The sequence below is a fragment of the Nomascus leucogenys genome, chromosome 21 (genome assembly GCF_006542625.1).
Source record: "Nomascus leucogenys isolate Asia chromosome 21, Asia_NLE_v1, whole genome shotgun sequence".
Taxonomy (NCBI): Eukaryota; Metazoa; Chordata; class Mammalia; order Primates; family Hylobatidae; genus Nomascus; species Nomascus leucogenys.
The window spans coordinates 81726161-81745100 of record NC_044401.1 but is presented as its reverse complement, the minus strand read 5'-3'; the positions used below and the strand labels follow the sequence as shown (position 1 = coordinate 81745100).

The following is an 18940-nucleotide window of genomic DNA, read 5'->3' as shown; positions in this document are numbered from 1 at the left end:
CCTTGGCCAGGCCGGCTGAGCCAGTGGGAACTGAGGTCAGTGGTTATTAATCATTTGTCAAAGACTGCAGGGCTTTATCAGATAATTATGGTTATAAGTATGTTTATCACACAAACATGTGGCAAGGCTGCAAAGGATTCAGGCCCTAACACAATCTGCAATGACATTTTTAAAAACTACAGATAAGTGATAAATCATTGAGCAAACACTTTAGAAAATCATGCCATTCTTGCTGTTTGGGTATTCTGAATTATTTTGTATATTATATATTTCCATGAACATTTAGAACCTTGCAAAGCCTTTTGACTACATTCCTTCCTCCCTCCCCCTAATTTTCCAATGAGTTGTAAAAATAGCAAGTATAATCATCATTTGAAACGAAGACTGGTTATTGACTCCATCCCTATGAAGAAACAACCAGAAGGTAATCACAGCTTATTTCATAAAACTCATTCCCGAGCAGGAATATCTTACTTTTTTCTGAAGAATCTACACAAGCATCTAAATAAACGTGCCTAAGGGACAGCTCTAAACCCCACAAACCAATAGACGGCATTTTAAAATAAATGACTTGAGGCTGCAAATGGCATCCATTTTGCTCTGTTTGGCAGCATGCAAGTGTACATGCTAGGAAACGTTTCTCAACATGAATGAACTGTGAAATTGTTTCCGCCTACCCCACACTTCTCTAAATTATGTGAGATTATGTTAGCCATTTCTGCACCTTGTCATAGAGGCTGTCAGTGCCCTAAGAGGCAATGTTTGGTGGACGCTGGAGGCAAGGACCCCAGCATTTGTGATGCTGCTTAAATATCAGTTAGTGTGTTAGGAAAAAATAATGGAAAATACCACCCCATGCCTAACAGCGTAAGGGGAAATGGCTTTGCTGCAAATCTAGACATGCAAGGGAATGTGATGAAGTGAACCATATATATTTCAGTTCCTAGATTGTAAACTTCTGAGGAAAATCATTACCGTTGCATCCCACCTTGATCCAATGTCAAGCACTGCCCTGTGAGTGAAAGTGAATGACTTTACTGTGAGAAAAACAATATATGAATATATGCAGCATTTTAGCTATTTTCATCCTAGAGCTAACTCTTTAAAACCCAAATTTGCCTGCTTTATGGATTACATATTGTCTTTAATTTTAATCCTGCACACAAAAAACTAAGAAGATAATTATGTTGCAGAAATAAAAGTCTTTCCAGAATAAAATGTGCACGAGTGATCACTCCACTCCACTCCAGTCTAGGTGACAGAGTGAGACTGTCTCCAAAAAAAAAAAAAGAAAAAAAAATGTGCATGAAAGACTGGGATATTGGTTGTTCTGTTACATTAATAAAGCTATTTGAAAGGTGACTCTCTAAACATGTATATATGTGGGCACTAGTTACGTAATTTAAAAATCTTAGGATCTTCGGTCTCTGGAGTAGTTGCAGATGTCTCACTGAGGCTCATGTGGCCACCACACTTTCCAGAGGTCACCATCATGCTTTCCTCTCTGTGGAAGTGCTTGTCCACACCGCCCCGTCTCTGCCATATTGGCATTACTCTAATCACAGCCACACTTCATTCAGGAAACCAAGAGCCTACCTGCTTTTTATGTATTGTTCAGAGCCTCCATACCAGAATTTTCAATCAAGGGTTCAAGTTAGATGCTCGTTTATCCAACAGGGTGGACTTCAGAGAATTACCTTCTCATTTCTTATATTTTTTCATGTTAATTATCAATATCCCTTAAATTTAAAGTTCTATATTTTAGGGTCTAAAGCATTGGGATACTAATTGTAAGAAATACAATAAATACAGATCTTAGGAAGAATCAGAACTTTCCATTTTAAGTTAAATTATATGCATTACATAATTCAATTTATTCCTATTTTATACGATGACATATACTGACCTCATAATTTTATCATCTTCTGTATTTATGGCCCAATAATGCCTTCCTGCCAATTCTCCTAAGCTGTTGAATTTATGAGCCAAGAGCCAAGTCACATCGTCTGCAGGTTTTCTGAACAGTTATATAATAATTTTTTAGGAAATTGGTAGATAACTTGCTGGCAAATGGGGTTGGTGGTATTTTATTTTTGGCTTTAGAATTTGTTCTTTTTATTTCATTATGCAGAAGTGCAAATTAATTTTTCTTAAATAAATAAACATTTAATTGGTTGCATAAGATATGCTAACTGGTGAATTATTTCATATTCTACCTTGACAGTGTATCTTTGGAAAGCAATTTGTAATAGAGATATTTAAAGTTGCATATTACCACATCTAGATATTCATTCATTTATTCAATTATCTATCCAATATTTATGAAGTATGCTTTCTATGTAGAACAATGAAATAAAAGTAGTGTGATCCTTCAATGGCGAGACTGGTTTATGAACTAAAGGCTCTAATGAGTCTTGTAAAAGTCACAGAATCATAAAGTTGGAACTGGCCTCAGACAGCATGCAACTCAACTCCTTTCTTTTACACATGAGGGTATTCATATTATTATAAAGGTCTGGAGAGGTCAGAGGCGTGTCTGAGATTATATACTATGTTATAGAATGAGGATGAGAATTAGGTCCCCTTTCTCCTTTTATTGAAACAAATGGCTCCACTGTCTAACATATCTTACTATCATTCTCATTTGTTCAGACTACAAATTAGTTCTTCTTTTTTTTTTTTTTGAGACAGAGTCTCACTCTGTCACCCAGGCTGGAGTGCAGTTGTGCGATCTTGGCCCACTGTAACCTCTGCTTCCTGGGTTCAAGCGATTCTCGTGCCTCAGCCTCCTGAGTAGCTGGGATTATAGGCATACGCCACCACACCGGCTAATTTTTGTATTTTTATTAGAGACGTGGTTTCACCATGTTGGCTAGGCTTGTCTCAAACTCCTGATTTCAGGTGATCCATCCGCCTTGGTCTCCCAAAGTGCTGGGATTATAGGCATAAGCCACCATGCCTGGCCCAAATTCTTAATTTGTTATAATTTGGACCAAAGTTGGATTTCCAGTTACCTTGAAAGCTTAATCATATATAGAAAAAATAATTTGTTAGGCAAATCTAGATGAGCTGCAAGCTTCTTAGTGATGGGTTCACCTATCGAGAGATAGCTAAATTTAAGAATGTTAAAATACCTTCTTATATACACTGAAATTCTAATCTCGGTTTTAAACTCTTTAGTATATCTATTTGTGATAGTGACAATTCACCCTACTAGGTAACATGAACGAATGACCAGAGCAGGTGTACAGAATAGAAACATTTAGAAGAGATTACTAGTAAAGAACATTTACTCATCTGTGTCACGAATATTCTGGGTCCCAATAAAAGTCTTGTAAACCATTTACATGGTTTCCTGGAAGCCATGTTCATTTTACATGGTTTCCTGGAAGCCATGTTCATTTTACATGGCTTGGTTCATTGTTTATTGCTGACTGGACCAGAATGGGTACTTGGCCCAAGCCATGCTAATCACATTCTCTCTCTTGAAAAAGGAAGTTCAGACGTAGTCTGTCAGCCTCTACATGTGTATTGAACTGTGATATGTAAACTCAACAGCTGTCAAATGGCCATATGTGGACTATGGAGCAGAGAAAGCTGGTCCTTAGAGAGAAGAATGGAGCAGATGGGAGGAAGCAAGCAGAGATGGAGTGAAGAGACTGCCTGGCTGCCTCTTGCCTTTCTAGTTCCTAGTTTCAAGCCCCTCCTGAGGCCTGGCGGCCTTTGGTTTCCAGAATATAGCCCTGTATCTTGCTTAACCAACTGCCAACCCGCCTTTCTTACTCTTTCTCCCTATCTCTTTCTGTCTTTTAATACTAGCTAAGCTGTTTTGTAGTGTATAACCAAAGAGTCTTAATTCAGACACCATGCAATAGTTAACACACCCTCCATAGGACAGCCCACAGCGCAGGTCAGGTGTATTTGGATAATGCGGTGCATCACAGTAGCTAAGACTCTGTAGGTTGGGTCAAGATATACGGACTTTTCAATAATTTCCTAGTACATGATAAATACTGATAAGGTAATACTGATTTATATGGATAAACTAGCTTATATACTTATTTATCAGAAAGTTATAGAATAATACAGCATGTATTTCAAAACTCAAATTCAGATCCGCTTGTTCCTAATGAACCAAAAATAACGAGCTTTTTCCATAGTGACAAATGACTCATACACCAATGACATTTTTGAAATAAAATAATTTTGAGATCATAAACTTTTAAAGTTATGAAAAAAGAGACTGGTCATTTGAACTTTTATAAGCTATCTTGATAAATTTAAGGGCACCAGATGATATAAAAAAGATTTATGCCTAAAACGTACCAAACATCAGACACCTATTAAAATAAAATAGTTATGCAAATAAAGTAATGAATAAATTAACACTTAGTGAGAACTTGCTATGTGCCAAGAACTGTTCTGAGAATTTTTCATTTGAATCTCCCCAAAATACTATGAAGTAATTCTTATGCCTGAATTATATGGAGTCAAATGACTTACCCAAAATTCCACAGCTAGTAAAAGGTAGATCTTTAAACCTAGGTAAACTGTTCCCACTATTCTGAAGTCCAAAGAAGACAAGTAGATGAACTAGGACTTTGAAAGAACATAAGTCTGGAAGCTGGAAGTTTTGGAAAACTATTTCAGAAAACCAAGAAAAATGTACAATCTTCCAACTCAGTTTTTTTGTTAAATGTAGATTATTAATGATTCTTACCGGGGATTAGAAGGAGAAGGTGGGTTCATTTCTTGCTGATAGTGGCGACCCTGGTTGACAGGCTGTAAAAGACAAGACATTTGTGAATGTTTAATCAGCACAAAGCTGTTTACATATACGTTCACATGCACTCTCATTACTGTAACTGTTTCCTCAGACACAACCCCCAAGAAGGGTGTGGGTTGATTTTACAGATCCAGCAAATAGCAGAGTGGTATAAATGAGAAATCACATTTATCATTGTTATTATTTTAGTGGCCCAGTCATTGGACCTCATAGCATCTATGATGGAATTAAAGTTCATACATTGAAATTTTCCTCTTTGTGGAATTTTTATGCTGTTAACATTGGTTGATATTTTCAGACAGGAAAACAAAACCAAACAAGATATCTCATGGAACTAATGCTGCAGTTCAAGCATCATTAATAACAGAAACCCAGACACACAGAAAATATATTTAGTGTCAATGTTAGTAAGTTTGTAAATATAATTTCTATTACCACGAATGAGAATTACACATGTAAATCTTAGGTCAAGGCAGTCATTTTCCCCAAATGTATAACACAACCTCAAGTACTGATCAGTAAGCTGAAAAAAATGATGCCAATACCTAACAAAAATGTGAAATCTCAAATTTTCCCTCCACAAGAAACCTTTCAGTTACGTTTCAAAACACAGCTGAACAACACGTAGCCTTAAACACTTGCTTCCAACGGAACTTGATCTTTTTCCTTTGTTCTATAAAGGGAGAAAATTCTGTCCTCTTTTTGAACATCAGCTCTAAGTATTTATGTGGTTAGCAACAATGCAATTCTAATAAATCATTTTCAACATTCTCATTTTATTACAATTTAGAGTTTGCTATACATGTTTAAATTGCACTCAAAGAGCTTTAGCTACTTCCAAACCCAGTGGGGTTGGTGTTAAGGGTTTCTCACCCATCATAATGTGGCCCCTGACTGAGGAAAACAACGTGGCCATGGTGCCTGTATATACAGAGCTCATACTCCTTAGTTTCCAGATATTTCTCATTAAAATAAGTCTCAAAATATTAATGACGTAGGTGATGGGAATTCTTCAGAGTAAACTGTCTTCCTCTATAAATTATCTCTTGGAAGTGTTCCTTTAATTTAAATCAAACACCCCATCTGATAATCACAGTCACTTAGCCTGACTACCTGTTATGCACCATGAATTTAAATGTACTCAGATACTTTGGTAATTGAACCAATATCAATGAATCACTATTTCAGTAATAAAAAACAACAGCTGGGAGAACAGTGGAAGGAAAAACATGTCATAAGACATATTTGATCTCACTAGAGAAATAAGACTTTCAGCAGGCTGGGCGTGGTGGCTCACGCTTGTAATCCCAGCACTTTGGGAGGCCGAGGAGGGCGGATCACGAGGTCAGGAGATCAAGACCACGGTGAAACCCCGTCTCCACTAAAAAAATACAAAAAATTAGCCGGGCGTGGTGGTGGGTGCCTGTAGTCCCAGCTACTCGGAGAGGCTGAGGCAGGAGAATGGCGTGAACCCGGGAGGCGGAGCTTGCAGTGAGCCTAGATTGCGCCACTGCACTCCAGCCTGGGCACAGAGCGAGACTCCGTCTCAAAAAAAAAAAAAAAAAAAAAAAAAAAGACTTTCAGCAATTTGCAAGTGAAATTTGGTTCTATGATTTAGGCTTTATTATTTCACAGCAAAAAAGAAATTAGCAAGCAAAGGGCCTAACAGGTTCTCTGGACGAACTCACACTGGTATAGAAATACTCCCAATAACAAATTCATTGGTATTCGTCCAATATTTCAGCTGTAGTCAGGCCTCCAGTGAATGGACCTCTGCCTATTTATTTTTAGAGGCATTTCCATAACTCTCTAAGCATCACAGTCCTGATATTCAGGTGAATTTCCATTTCTTAATTTTATACTATTAATTCTACTTATACCCATCCCCAAACCTCTATTTCAAATGACTTACTCCATTCCTTGGAAAATAGAAGTGGTTACAGAATCCTGTCTTGTGACTCAGCCCCTCCTCACTTTAGACTATACAGACTGATCCCTTTCCATCTTTGCTCATAGTGATTTTTAAGTGTTAGAAAACAAAAAAGTAGCCAATGGAAACTTTTCAAATAAAAACTGCTGACACGAACACATAGAAAGGTGAACAACTAGCTGTCTGAAGCCAGACATCCTCACCTACAAATGGATATTGATGGAGTTCAGGATATGGCATTTGCAGTAGCAGGAAGGTCACTTTCACCTTCTCCTGTTCTCTCCTGCAGCTGGTCATAAAACATAGCTAGGATTTTCTGACCACCCCCTGGAGCAGGTCATAAGATGCTCATTTGAGAGATGCCCTCCCTATCCCCTAAAGAAAGGAATATCCTTATCTCTGAAGACACAGGGACACAGAGAAGAGTCTGAACAAAGGCCTTGCTGATTTTCTTCGTTTATTTCCGTTAGCTCATATCTCCTTTGCCCAATCATATTTCTGCACCACTTTCCCCTCTTCATCAAACCTAGAGTACAAATATTCAAATTTCACTGTTTGTTCAGTTCTTCATTTCCTTATGAAGACTCCTGTATCATGGAAAACTTACGTGAAATAAATTTGTATGTTTTTCTTTTGCTAATCTGTCTTTTGTTGCAACGGAGGCCTTGGAGATGAATCCAGGATGGGTGAGAAAAAGATATTTTTCCTCCCCTACGTTTATAAACATATGTAGCAGTAAACCTATCTCTAGGTAGGTGGCATCCTGTGAAAGCACCAATGAAATAATATAGAATGTGTTTTGATTTTGGCATTCAGCCATGCCTAGAGAATATCGTAAGTAGATGCAAAGGGATGGCAACCAGTATCTACGATGAACTGTGACCATCATCATAATAGCGATGACTGACATTTATTGAGTACTTATGCTAATTCTTGGTAGATATGATGTTATTTGATCCTCAGAGCAATCTTATGAAATAAATAGGATGAACAACTACATTTAACAGAAGAGGAAATGGACACTGGGTATTAACCCAGGATCGTGCCTGCTGGGAAAGAGTGGAGCTAGAATGTGAACGCAGGCAGTCCGAGTCCACAGCTTACCCTCTTAACCACTAGTCTGTAGTGTTTATTCCAGCTCGAGAGTGCATCTAGAGTGGTGACTATTTAAGTGTTTGAATAACAGATATGACAAAATCAGTTCTGTTTGTGGCAGGAAAAAAAAGTGACCCTGAAGAAATACATTTATTTGAAATATATGTGACTATCTCCTTACCATAAATTAAATTCATTGTTTTTATTCTCATGACATGTCACTATGTATTTACAATTTAAAAAATAAGTTTTGCCATGTTCCTAAATTTGGGACGATCATAAACTATAATAGACAGTACTCTATTTCCTGGGGTGACTTTCACAGTCACTAAACACAGAGCAACTTGCACATTTCAATATTTCCTCCTGACAGTACAGATAGTATACTGACTCTAATATCAGTTTTCGTGTATCTTTCTACAGTTGTATAAGGACATCTGCTCATATGATTTATCTGCAGCTTAGCACAATCAACTACATACCTTTTTAGTTCAGGAGGATTAAAAGAAAACTCATTCTACCCAAAGAGAGCTGAGAAGTTAATGAATCTGTAGATCAGAACAAATTAAAACCTATTAATTATAAGGAGCCTGAAATGCCAATATATTATATTTTGAATACACAGCAACCAGGAATATCATGCAAAAACGCTGATATGCTGTCGAGCAAAGAAATGGAACAGATCCCAGAAACTCAGGACCTCGGCCTTTTGGTGGCGCTGTTGCTATGTGCTAGTGCCAGGAAAACAGCATTCATATAAAATTAACTACCACGGAGCACAAGAAGCTTTGCTTTTCCATGATCAAGCTGCTAGAGATTTTGGGGTGAGGGAGCGAAATGAAGGCTAAATAAAAGAACAGGAGATAAGATAATCCTGCCATGTTAAAAGGTAAAGACAATATTTTTATGTTGTTATGTAAAACCTGTGAAAATGGCAATAACGTTGCAAGGTTAATCAAGACCATAAATAACTTGTCTGAGAACCTCACCACATGCTCGCAATTTTATTAAGTGTATTTTGCCTCGTTATTCTCCAAATATTATGCTCTGCAACATGCCATGTTGATGGATGCATGCAATGAGCTTTTCTTTTCTTTTTTTTTTGTAAGCTAAGGAGACTTACGTGCTTGATATTAGGTATGAGAATTCTTTTTTTTTCTTTTTAAGAGATGGGGTCTCATTATGTTACCCACACTGGCCTTGAATTCCTGGGCTAAAATCCTCCTGCCTTAGCTTCCCAATTAGCTGGGAGTACAGACCTGTGCCACCATGCCCCCGTTCAGGTTATGTTAATTATTAACCTGAAGGAATGACAGCTTTGGGGCATCTGCTCACAGGGTAGCTGCACAATAAACCTACTTTTCTTGAATCTACATTTGAGGAGAGACAGTAAAATGAAATATTGAAATAATGAAATAATGACGAGTTTATTTGTAAGGATCTGAGGGAGTCAGTCTGTATGCTAATGGTTACACTCACATCAAAACAAGCACTACAGAATCTCTGCTTACTCTTTCAGGTCTCAGTCATCATAAAAAGGGAAAATGTCCTAGAAATTCTGTTCTGATCACTCAAGTGGCCCTTTGAGGAGGATAACCTTGGGGAAACGGCAGTTGACAGTCGATGTGAGCTTACTCTGCTAAGCACCAGGCACATGCATTTCATGTACTCATTCGATTTGCACAATGCCAATATTAGGAAGGTTCTTTTATTATTCCCATTTCAAAGATGATCATGTCCATAAATGGCAGAGCTGGGATTTGAGCCCAGGTTGACTGATCTAGAGTTTATATTTGTTTGGGCATCCCACGAAGCAGTGTCCATTGATAGCTATTCCTATTCCTTAAAAAAAGAAAACACACACACACACACACACACACACGACATGGCTTTATGCTATTGTCAATCAAAATCCCTCACCAAGATAAAATTCACTTACAATTCATTATAACTAACTCCTAGTGCCCTTCCAAAGGCTGCTGAGAGCCCAGTTTTTGAATAAATCTCACGAGGGTTACCCCTAACAGAAACTCTCCAAAATTGATTGCTTGTAGCCTGGTTTGCACAGAAGTTGTAAAGTATTGTTTTAATTGAATTTGGTTCTAAGTTAGAAACTTTGAAAAATTTGTCTGTCAAAGGCCAGTGGATTTCTCAGTAGGCTTGATTTATTTAGCAAGAGATGCTTACAAAAGCCAATTTGCTATGAGGAATGTGGTTACATTTAATTACACTTTTAAATGACTAATTTATTATATCTAAACACCTTTTAAACAGTACATATTACTCTGAACTGTACAGATGCTGAGGAATCAAAGTTTGTGGTAAACACAATGGATTTTGCTAAAGACTCTTCATTTCACTCTGTAGGCTTTCTGGCTTCAGACTGCAATGTGTGTGAAGTCGGTGGGTAAAAATGCTAAACTGAATGGGACCGGACTACATCTCCTTTTCTTCCTATTCGCAGTCAGGCCCTGCTCAGAAGGAGATTTTCCTTTGGGTGTATATTTAATATACATTTATCAAATCTTGAATTGAAAATATTACATGCATCACTCAGGATTTATTTAAGCAAAGCAAAGCTGATGTTTATTTTGGAATCTTGATGAAAATTACTTTATTTTAGAGTAAAAAATGAATTTTTAAAAATTATATTTTAAGTTTTGGGATACATGTGCAGAATGTGCAGGTTTGTTACGTAGGTACACACGTGCCATGGTGGTTTGCTGCACCCATCAACCCGTCATCTACATGAGGTATTTCTCCTAATGCTATCTATTCCTCCCCTAGCACCCCACACTCTGACAGGCCCTGCTGTGTGATGTTCCCCTCCCTGTGTCCATGTGTTCTCACTGTTCAACTCTCACTTATGAGTGCGAATATGCAGTGTTTGGTTTTCTGTTCCTCTATTAGTCTGCTGAGAATGATGGTTTCCGGCTTCATCCATGTCCCTGCAAAGGACCTAAACTCATCCATAAAAAAGGAATTTTAAAAAATATTATTGATTGATTCATTCAAGTGATGACTGACAACTAGCTGTGATGCCTTGTGCTAGCCTTTGTGCTCCAACACAGAATGTATGAAAGAACACAGGCAGGGTTCTGCCTTCAAGGAATTCACAACCAGGCCTGGGGATAGTAGTAACAGTGGTTGGCTGATGTCGTAAGTGCTGTAATTGAGCCTGAATATAACAGGGACCCAGAGAGGGAAGCGAATAATTCTGTTCAGGGTGGGATGAGGGTTAGGGAGAGTTTCATGAAGCAGTGACAAGTGAGTTGGGCCTTCAGAAATAACCAAAAGGAGGGAAAAACAGTCAGAGTACAGAGGATTTTAGGGGCACTGAAACTACTCTGTATGATACTATAATGGTGGATACATGTCACTATACCTTTGTCCAAATCCATAAAATGCACAACACCAAGAGTGAACCCTGATAATGTGATAATGATGTGTCAATGGAGGTTCATTGATTGTAACAAATTACCACTCTGGTGGGGGACACTGATAATAGGGGTCCTCTCAATTTTGCTGTGAACCCAAAACGGCTCAAAACAATTATAAGACTTTAATAAGAAATTAGCCAAAAACCAAAAAACCAAAACAGAAATTAAAAAGCCATTTTCTAAGTAGAGAAGGAGCTGCCAGACAGAGAAGAGATGAGCACGGCCTGATCTGAACACAGGGCATGGCTCACCAAGTGACAGCCAAGTCTCAGGAGCAGAGTGGCTCCCTTGTGTGTATGTTGGGTGGGGGGTGGGTAGCGAGACAAGCAAAGCTCATTTCAAGTGCTATGCAAGCTGACAGAGAAACAAAGGCACTAAGAGGAGGTTATCTTGCTAAATGAGCGACTCCCCACTGTCCCCCCCACCACAGACTTAATTTGGCTTCCTTTTGGAACTTGGAATTCCATTCCCCTCTTGTCTGCATGGTGAACTTGAACTCATTCTTGAACTTTGGCTTAACTGTTTTCTTCTCTGTGAAAGCATCCCTGAAACCCACAGGTGGAATTGCTCCCTCTCACGTGTTCCCATAACTCGTTATTCTATCACTTGCCACCATGAGTTACAGTGAGCCGTTTACCTGGGCTTCCCCACCAAAACTGTGAACACCTCAAGCTTGGATAAGGCTTTATCTGTATCCTCAGTAGCCAGCCTAGTTCACAGCACATGTGTGCCACTCAAAAACATATGTGTGGACTGAGTGAATGTGAGACAGACAAGCAAGCTTGTGGTGAGAGTTATCAGGGAGATATTCTGACTCTTGTGGCAGAGAAGGTGTATCCTTCACAATGAGGCCTAGAGAAGGGCTACAGTGACTTTGGAGCGAAGTCTTGAGGATAATCAGGTCCACGGTACAGGGATAACGTGCAGAGTGCATCTAGGGACGACAGAATGGAGTGAAAGGTGGGGTGCAGTGAGAGATGAGACTGGAGAAAGGGCAAGTCTCAGATCATGGGGGCTCCTGTATGCCAAAGTAAAGAGGTGATGGGGAGTCACTGAAAGGCTTTACCTAATGAAGAGATCAGATCAGATCAGATCAGATCTGGGCTTTAGGAAGATCACTAATATGAATAATAATGATAATAATATTGACAGCTACACTTCATTTATTAAGTACTTAGTCTCAGATACAGTGCCAAGCATTTTATAAGGGTCACAGCTTGGATCTGAACCATGGAAATTTGACGTCAGAGCTGATGCTCCTAACCACCAGGTTACAGTGCTTTGACTGGAGGCACAGAGATGTTAGGGGACTATTGAAGGAATTCAGATGAAAAATACAGTGCATAAACCATAAAAAAGAGGGAAATCACGTCCTTTGCAGCAACACGGATGCAGCTGGAGGCCATTATCCTAAGCAAATTAATGCAGGAACAGAAAACCAAATACTGCATGTTCTCACTTATAAGCAGGAGCTAAACATCAGGTACTCATGGAAATAAAGATGTCAACAATAGAAACTGGGGACTGCTAAAGGAGAGAGGGAGGAAGGGGACAAGGATTGAAAAAGTAACTATTGGGTACTATGCTCAATACCTGCATGAATGAATCATTTGTACCCCAATTTTCAATATCATGCAATGTACCCTGGTGACAAATGTGCACATGTACCCCCTCAACCTAAAATAAATATTGAAAAAATATAAAGTGCATAATCTGTCATGGGATTAAGGGGAAAAAAGAAAAAAGGAAAAGTGCCAAGGCTGTGGTATTAGGAAGGGTGGGTTAAGAGATAAAAAGGAGAGAGGATTCTTAGGATTTGGAGACCAGCTGGATGTGGGATAAAGAAGTGGGAGAAATGAAGATGCCTTCCAAATTTCTGGCTAAAAGATCAATATGGATGTTGACATTATTCACTGAGATAAAAGAAGAGTGGGATAGGCTAGGCATGGTGGCTCACCTGTAATCCCAGCACTTTGGGAGGCCAAGGTGGGTGGATCATTTGAGGTCAGGAGTTTGAGACCAGCCTGGCCAACATGGTGAAACCCTGTCTCTACTAAAAATACAAAAAATTAGCCAGGTATGGTGGTGGGCACCTGTAATCCCAGCTACTTGGGGGTTGCAGTGAGCCGAGATCGAGCCACTGCACTCCAGCCTGGGTAATAGGGTGAGACTCAATCTCAAAAAAAAAAAAAAAGGATATTATTGTGATGAATAAAGTTATGAATTCTTTTATTTCTTCTTTTTCACTGTCCCTGTGCAACTTTTGAAGAGAAAGGCATGAGCTCTCAAAAAGACCACAATGATGCTTGCAAAATTGCTCTATCTAAACTCTATACAAGCAGCAAGACACAGAGTTCATTCAGGAATACAATTTTCCATTTGGCGATAGTTCCGATGTTAGATAGACTGACTCTGATGCAATAATAAACATATCTTATGAATACCAAAGTTGGCTTTTCAATATTTTCTCTGTCTAAAAAATATCAGACCACTTTCAGTTTCTCATCTGGTCAAATAGAGGGGTTATTAAGTTCATTACCAAAGGCTTTATTTTTGGCTGTCTACTTTTAGAGTGGAATAGATGTCATGCAGGAGATTTCAGTCCTTGCCTGAACAGGACAGTGATGAGAACACTGTATCCAGGACAACCAAGAGTTCAGCCTTTTCAGTCCATAAATAATCATTCCTCAGCTTGCCCTTTGTAATGTTGGTCTCCAAGCTACTTCATGACAGAATGAGCTCAATCAGGAGGCCACTGTTCTCTTTCTTACTTGCATTTTAAATGACTGCTGCAGAGTATTTTATAAGAAAGGCAATGTTTCAGTTCTATTGCAAATTGTACTGGTAAAAATCTGCAACTGACTCTTATGATCTTAGCTTGGCTACAAGAATACTCTAACCAGAGTAACCAGAAGTCAGATATTTTTCTGGGTGGGTGGATACTTTTTGGCACCAAGGCAGCCAGAGGTGTTATGTATACTTGATAGTTGTGTTTAATGAAAGCACAACTGAGGCAAGAGAAACCTGAAGGTATGCAAGACAGGGATAAAGAGCACTAATCCCCCCATCAAACCAACTGGAATTCTTCTCCACGAAGACTTGTGTAAGTTCTCCCCAGAGCACAGAAGTCTCACCTTCCATGGGATATCCAGATATCCACTGGATAACACTCATTTGACAACTGAGTCACCACATCATGGTGGTCAGGAGTCCAGACTTAGAAGTCAGACCAAGTTAGGTCTGATTCAGTTTACTCAAGAGCCTCCATTACTCAAGAGCTCTGCAACAGTGCTTACCACACAGAGTAGCCATAAGGAGTAAACTAGATAACATGTAAGACATTAGGTGCCAGGGCCTCTGAGATTTCCAAGATCTCCAAAGGTGTTGGAGACCTGGAAAAAACTGGCTTTAAAATATGAAAAGCAAATCACAAAATTCATATGTTTTTAATTAAATACTTAAAACCTAACTTATCCACTGTCAACTATACTTCAACTCAATCTTTATATCGTTATATATAAATGAGTAAAAGTTATTTTATATTTTCTTTAAAAATTGTATAGCAAAAACATATTTACTTTTGGATGAAAGTATATTTTAGTCTGTTTGCTATGATATTGAATGTAGCCTTACAAGTAAATGTTTCTCAGGCCTGTGAAGGTCTTAAAATGGCTCTAGGTACTTAAAGAAATGGTAGCTCTAATTATCATTATTATAACAATGATTTTATTATTCTGCCTTATGACATTTCTTGTGCTGTACTGAACTGTTCGACTGATGTTTATGCTCTGTCTTTCCAATTAAGTTGTAAGGTCCTTGGGGACAGTATTGTAGAGAATGGGCTGAGTTTAAAAACTGGGCTCTGCTCTGAGCTCCACCACTGACCAGGTGTGGAAGCTTGGACCCAGGCTTTAGTTTCTTCACCTAAAAAACAGGAAGACTAAGACCTGTTCCAACTCCTCTGCTGGGCCATAGTGAGGGCAATGGGCCATACTGAAGTGCTTTAACTATGGAAACACATGGGAATATAAGCTTCTGAAGCATCCACAGTGCCTATCGTAGCCCATCAGACACAGGGAGCAATCAGTGAACATCTGGTGACTTCTACAGAAGGTTATTTTCTGTCTTCATATCCAAGCAATACTTCTATATCTACAGTCTTTTCCTCAGTGTTCATTCATTTCATAAATACTTATTTAACAAATATTGAGCCTCCCACAGGGCTTGTACTAGGAACAGGGGATAAAATGGAACACCCAGTGTCTACAGTAAAATTGTTCTTTTTGTTCTTTCAATGTGTGATTTGATATATCATCATATATCCCTTTTCTGAAGGTAAATAAGACAATTTAAGAAAAGACTGTCATCTTCTAATTTCTGTCCGTTCTAAAACACTATTTCAAAATGTACCCTGATTATTTCCCATAGGGAGTGTTCTCATTTTGGTCCTGGCTTTTGCAGGCAAAGCTGGGATTTGTTAGATAAAAGCTTGCTCCTGTTTAAGAAATGAGAGGAAGCTGCAAAGCCAGGGACTCACGGGTGGCAGGCAGGAGTTCCAGGTGGTTGTGTCGTCACTGCTGGTACTTATGCTGACGTTACAGTTGTCCACCTGGGAGGCACTCAGGCCATGGGAGGTCCCAGCAACCTCCAGTTCTTCATTTTGTTGCCGCCGTAGGCTGGCTAGCATCTGTAACTCGGATTCACTCATCTGGCTCGGCTGATAGTTTCGCCAGTCATATTCCTGACCAAGAGAGAGGAAAATAACAAAGGGTCATTTGGCCTAATTCTACGGCTACTAACAAATGCCACAGCCTTAACCCCTGCAGCAGCTCCCTCAATTGACAGAGGCCCAAATCCCTAACATGCCTCCATGCGCTACTTGCCTCATCCATTATACCACCTCCTGTCCGTTTGCTTCTCACATGCCAGCCACTTTGTCCTTCATTAAGGTCCTCAAAAGCATCAGAGTCCTGTCTGCCTTAGTCCTGTGCACATGCAAGTCCCCTCTGCCTCATGTTCTGGGTAATGCTTAGGCTTCCTTCAGGTCCTCAATTATGATGACTTCCTCAGGGAAGCCTTTCCTGACAACCATAAACTGGGTCAGCTCCTTGATGATGCCCTCTCGGAATCTTAAAATTTTCACTTTTAGCATTGATCACAGTTACAGTGATGGAATTGTTTCTGTAGTTGGCAGGTTTGCTGTGAGCTCTACAAAGGCAAGCAGCATGACTGTTTTGCTCTCACTGCCTTTCCTAGGTCTGGTGCCTAGTAGGTGCCCAACAAGTTTTTGTAGATTAAGTAAATAAACAAAAACTCAAAGTAGTTTTTTTTTTTTAAATTTGCCATTTAAAAAAGCACAGTTTATGAGTAAATTGATGAATTTCATCATCGTAAACATAATGACCAAATTTATTCAACTTGCAGTAAGATTGAGAATGACTAGTATTGGTAAAAGTCATCCAATAAAATTTGAATGTAAGATGGGAACCTGTAAGTTCTGAAAGCCTGGAAGATCTCATAGCTCCAACCAAGGTGGATTTACTGTATATGTCATCTGCCAGGTACTTTTTGAAAAAGAATATACTACTGCAGATCTTTAGATGCTAGTATAAATATTATTTCATGCTATAGGTGGAAATTGGCATATAGAATTTTCAAAATTTTCCCTTCCTTTCTCTCTGGCCTAAACTAGATTTGATAACAAACACTAATTTCAACATTACTAAAATATTAGAATCACATATGAGTAGTGTGATTTACATGCAGAACTGCCATATAACTTAAAAGCAATTTGAAAATTTTCTTGTACATCTGGAAACACTGGTTGTACTAACAAGAATTTTTTTTCCAAGACACCTTAGAATTTTTTAGATATTTATATCTCTACATACACTTTCTTGGAGGACTCTCTGGCTTCTATTCTGCCTCATAGGAATGTAAAAAATTTAAAAACATATAATTTTGAAAAATTCTTGGAGTTCCTATGACATTAAATGCTTTATAATAAAACATTATTATCATCATAATTTGGGGTTTATAAAAGCTTGTTATCTGATAATGTGATGTGGAGACTTCCTAAAAAGTTGCCAGTGGAAACTTAGTTAAACCCTTATAGTTCATGGCACAAGCAGCTTGGCACTGTGAGAGGCCAGGCAATCTTTAATAAGATATTTCATGAGCATTTAATATGCTTTCAGAGTTCTTGGGCCAAAATAGGTATCACAAGAAGAAGAATAAAATTTATATCCCAATGAAAAATGCAAAAATAAAAAAGGAAACAGAAATAATTTAAATTCAAAAGAAGTAGTTGAGGGGACAATAAACACATACAAAGATGTTCAACATCCTTGTCATTAGAGAAATACAAATCAAAACCACAATGAGATACCTTCACACCCATTAGGATAGTTACAATAAAAAAGAGACAATAACAAGTATTGGCAAGGATGTGGAGAAACTGAAACCCTTATACAGTGTTGGCAGAAAAGTAAAATGGTGCAGCCACTTTGGAAAACAGTTTGGCAGTTCCTCAAAATGTTAAGCATCTGAGTTACCATGTGACCCAGCAATTCACTCCTAAGCATATACCAAGAAAACTGAAAACATATGTTCATGCAAAACTTGCACACAAATGTTCAAAGAAGCACTATCCATAATAGCCAAAAAGTGAAAACAACCAAATGTCTATCAACTGATGGATGGATTTTTGTTTATCCACATAATGGAATATTATTCAGCCTAAAGAGTAACGAAGGGCTGGATGAACTTTGAAAATATTATGCTACCTGAAAGAAGCCAGGCACAAAAGGCCACATATTGTGTGATTTACTTTATATGAAATGTCCAGAATAGGCAAATTCACAGAGACAGAAAATAGATTAGTGGATGGTGGGGCTGGAGGAAAGGGAAACGGAAAGTGACTACTAGTGGGTATATGCTTTCTTTTTGGAGTGATGAAAATGTTCTGAAATTAGGTCAAAATGATGGTTACAGAATCTTGTGAATGTACTAACTCCTGAATTCCTTACTTTAAAAGAGTGAATTTTATGGCATACAAATTATATTTCAATTAAAAAAAAGCAGTTTGGTAATCAGATGTGAACATGAGAATACCAGCTGCTTGACTTTAGCTGCAGCAGTGAACAAGTGACTTGCTGTTCTTCAGTTTTTCAGTCAAGAAGTGGGATTAAGCGTTCTAATGTGTCACATAGGTATGTTAGTTGGCTCATCATTGCCAATACACACTTTTACAATGAAAAACACATTTTATTTTAATTTTCATAATTTTTCTTAAGAAGAAAGCTTTAATATATACTTCGTATGATTAAGTCATTTATTCACGTTACTTATTTAATCCATAAGGCTGTACTGTGCCTGAAGAACAACCCTGGGTTCTAGGACAGAAGAATAAGAGAGGATGTGGCAGTGGTTAAGCCAGACAAATCTAAGCCTGGGCCTTAGTTCCACCACTTACCAGCTTTACATGACTAGGAAAATTACCTAACCTCTCTATGCATCAACTTCTTCATCATGGGGACCACAGTACATACCTCACAGGATTTTTGGTGAACTAAATGAAATAATATTACATTGAATGCTTAGTAGAGGTAGAGGCACCTGACAAACAAATATACTAGGGGGTCTCCAAATGCGTGATTTTTACCTTTAATGGAAAATGTTTGAATGTGT

At 38.4% G+C, this 18940-nt stretch overlaps 1 protein-coding gene and 1 long non-coding RNA gene across 6 annotated transcripts in view; one reads left to right on the top strand and one right to left on the bottom strand.

Moving 5' to 3' along the window:
- C21H3orf67 (chromosome 21 C3orf67 homolog) overlaps window positions 1–18940 on the bottom strand; it is a 277954-nt gene that overhangs the window by 62644 nt on the left and 196370 nt on the right. For all 5 annotated transcript variants that reach the window (XM_030801948.1, XM_030801947.1, XM_030801951.1 and 2 more), the window contains 2 exons: window positions 15789–15992; window positions 4721–4782 (listed from right to left, as the gene is read on the bottom strand). In XM_030801948.1, coding sequence (XP_030657808.1) covers window positions 4721–4782; window positions 15789–15992 — 266 coding nt within the window. The remainder of the gene's footprint in view (window positions 1–4720; window positions 4783–15788; window positions 15993–18940) is intronic.
- LOC115832146 overlaps window positions 8596–18940 on the top strand; it is a 173699-nt gene continuing 163354 nt past the window's right edge. The window contains exon 1 of the long non-coding RNA XR_004027582.1: window positions 8596–8700. This is a non-coding gene — a long non-coding RNA (uncharacterized LOC115832146). The remainder of the gene's footprint in view (window positions 8701–18940) is intronic.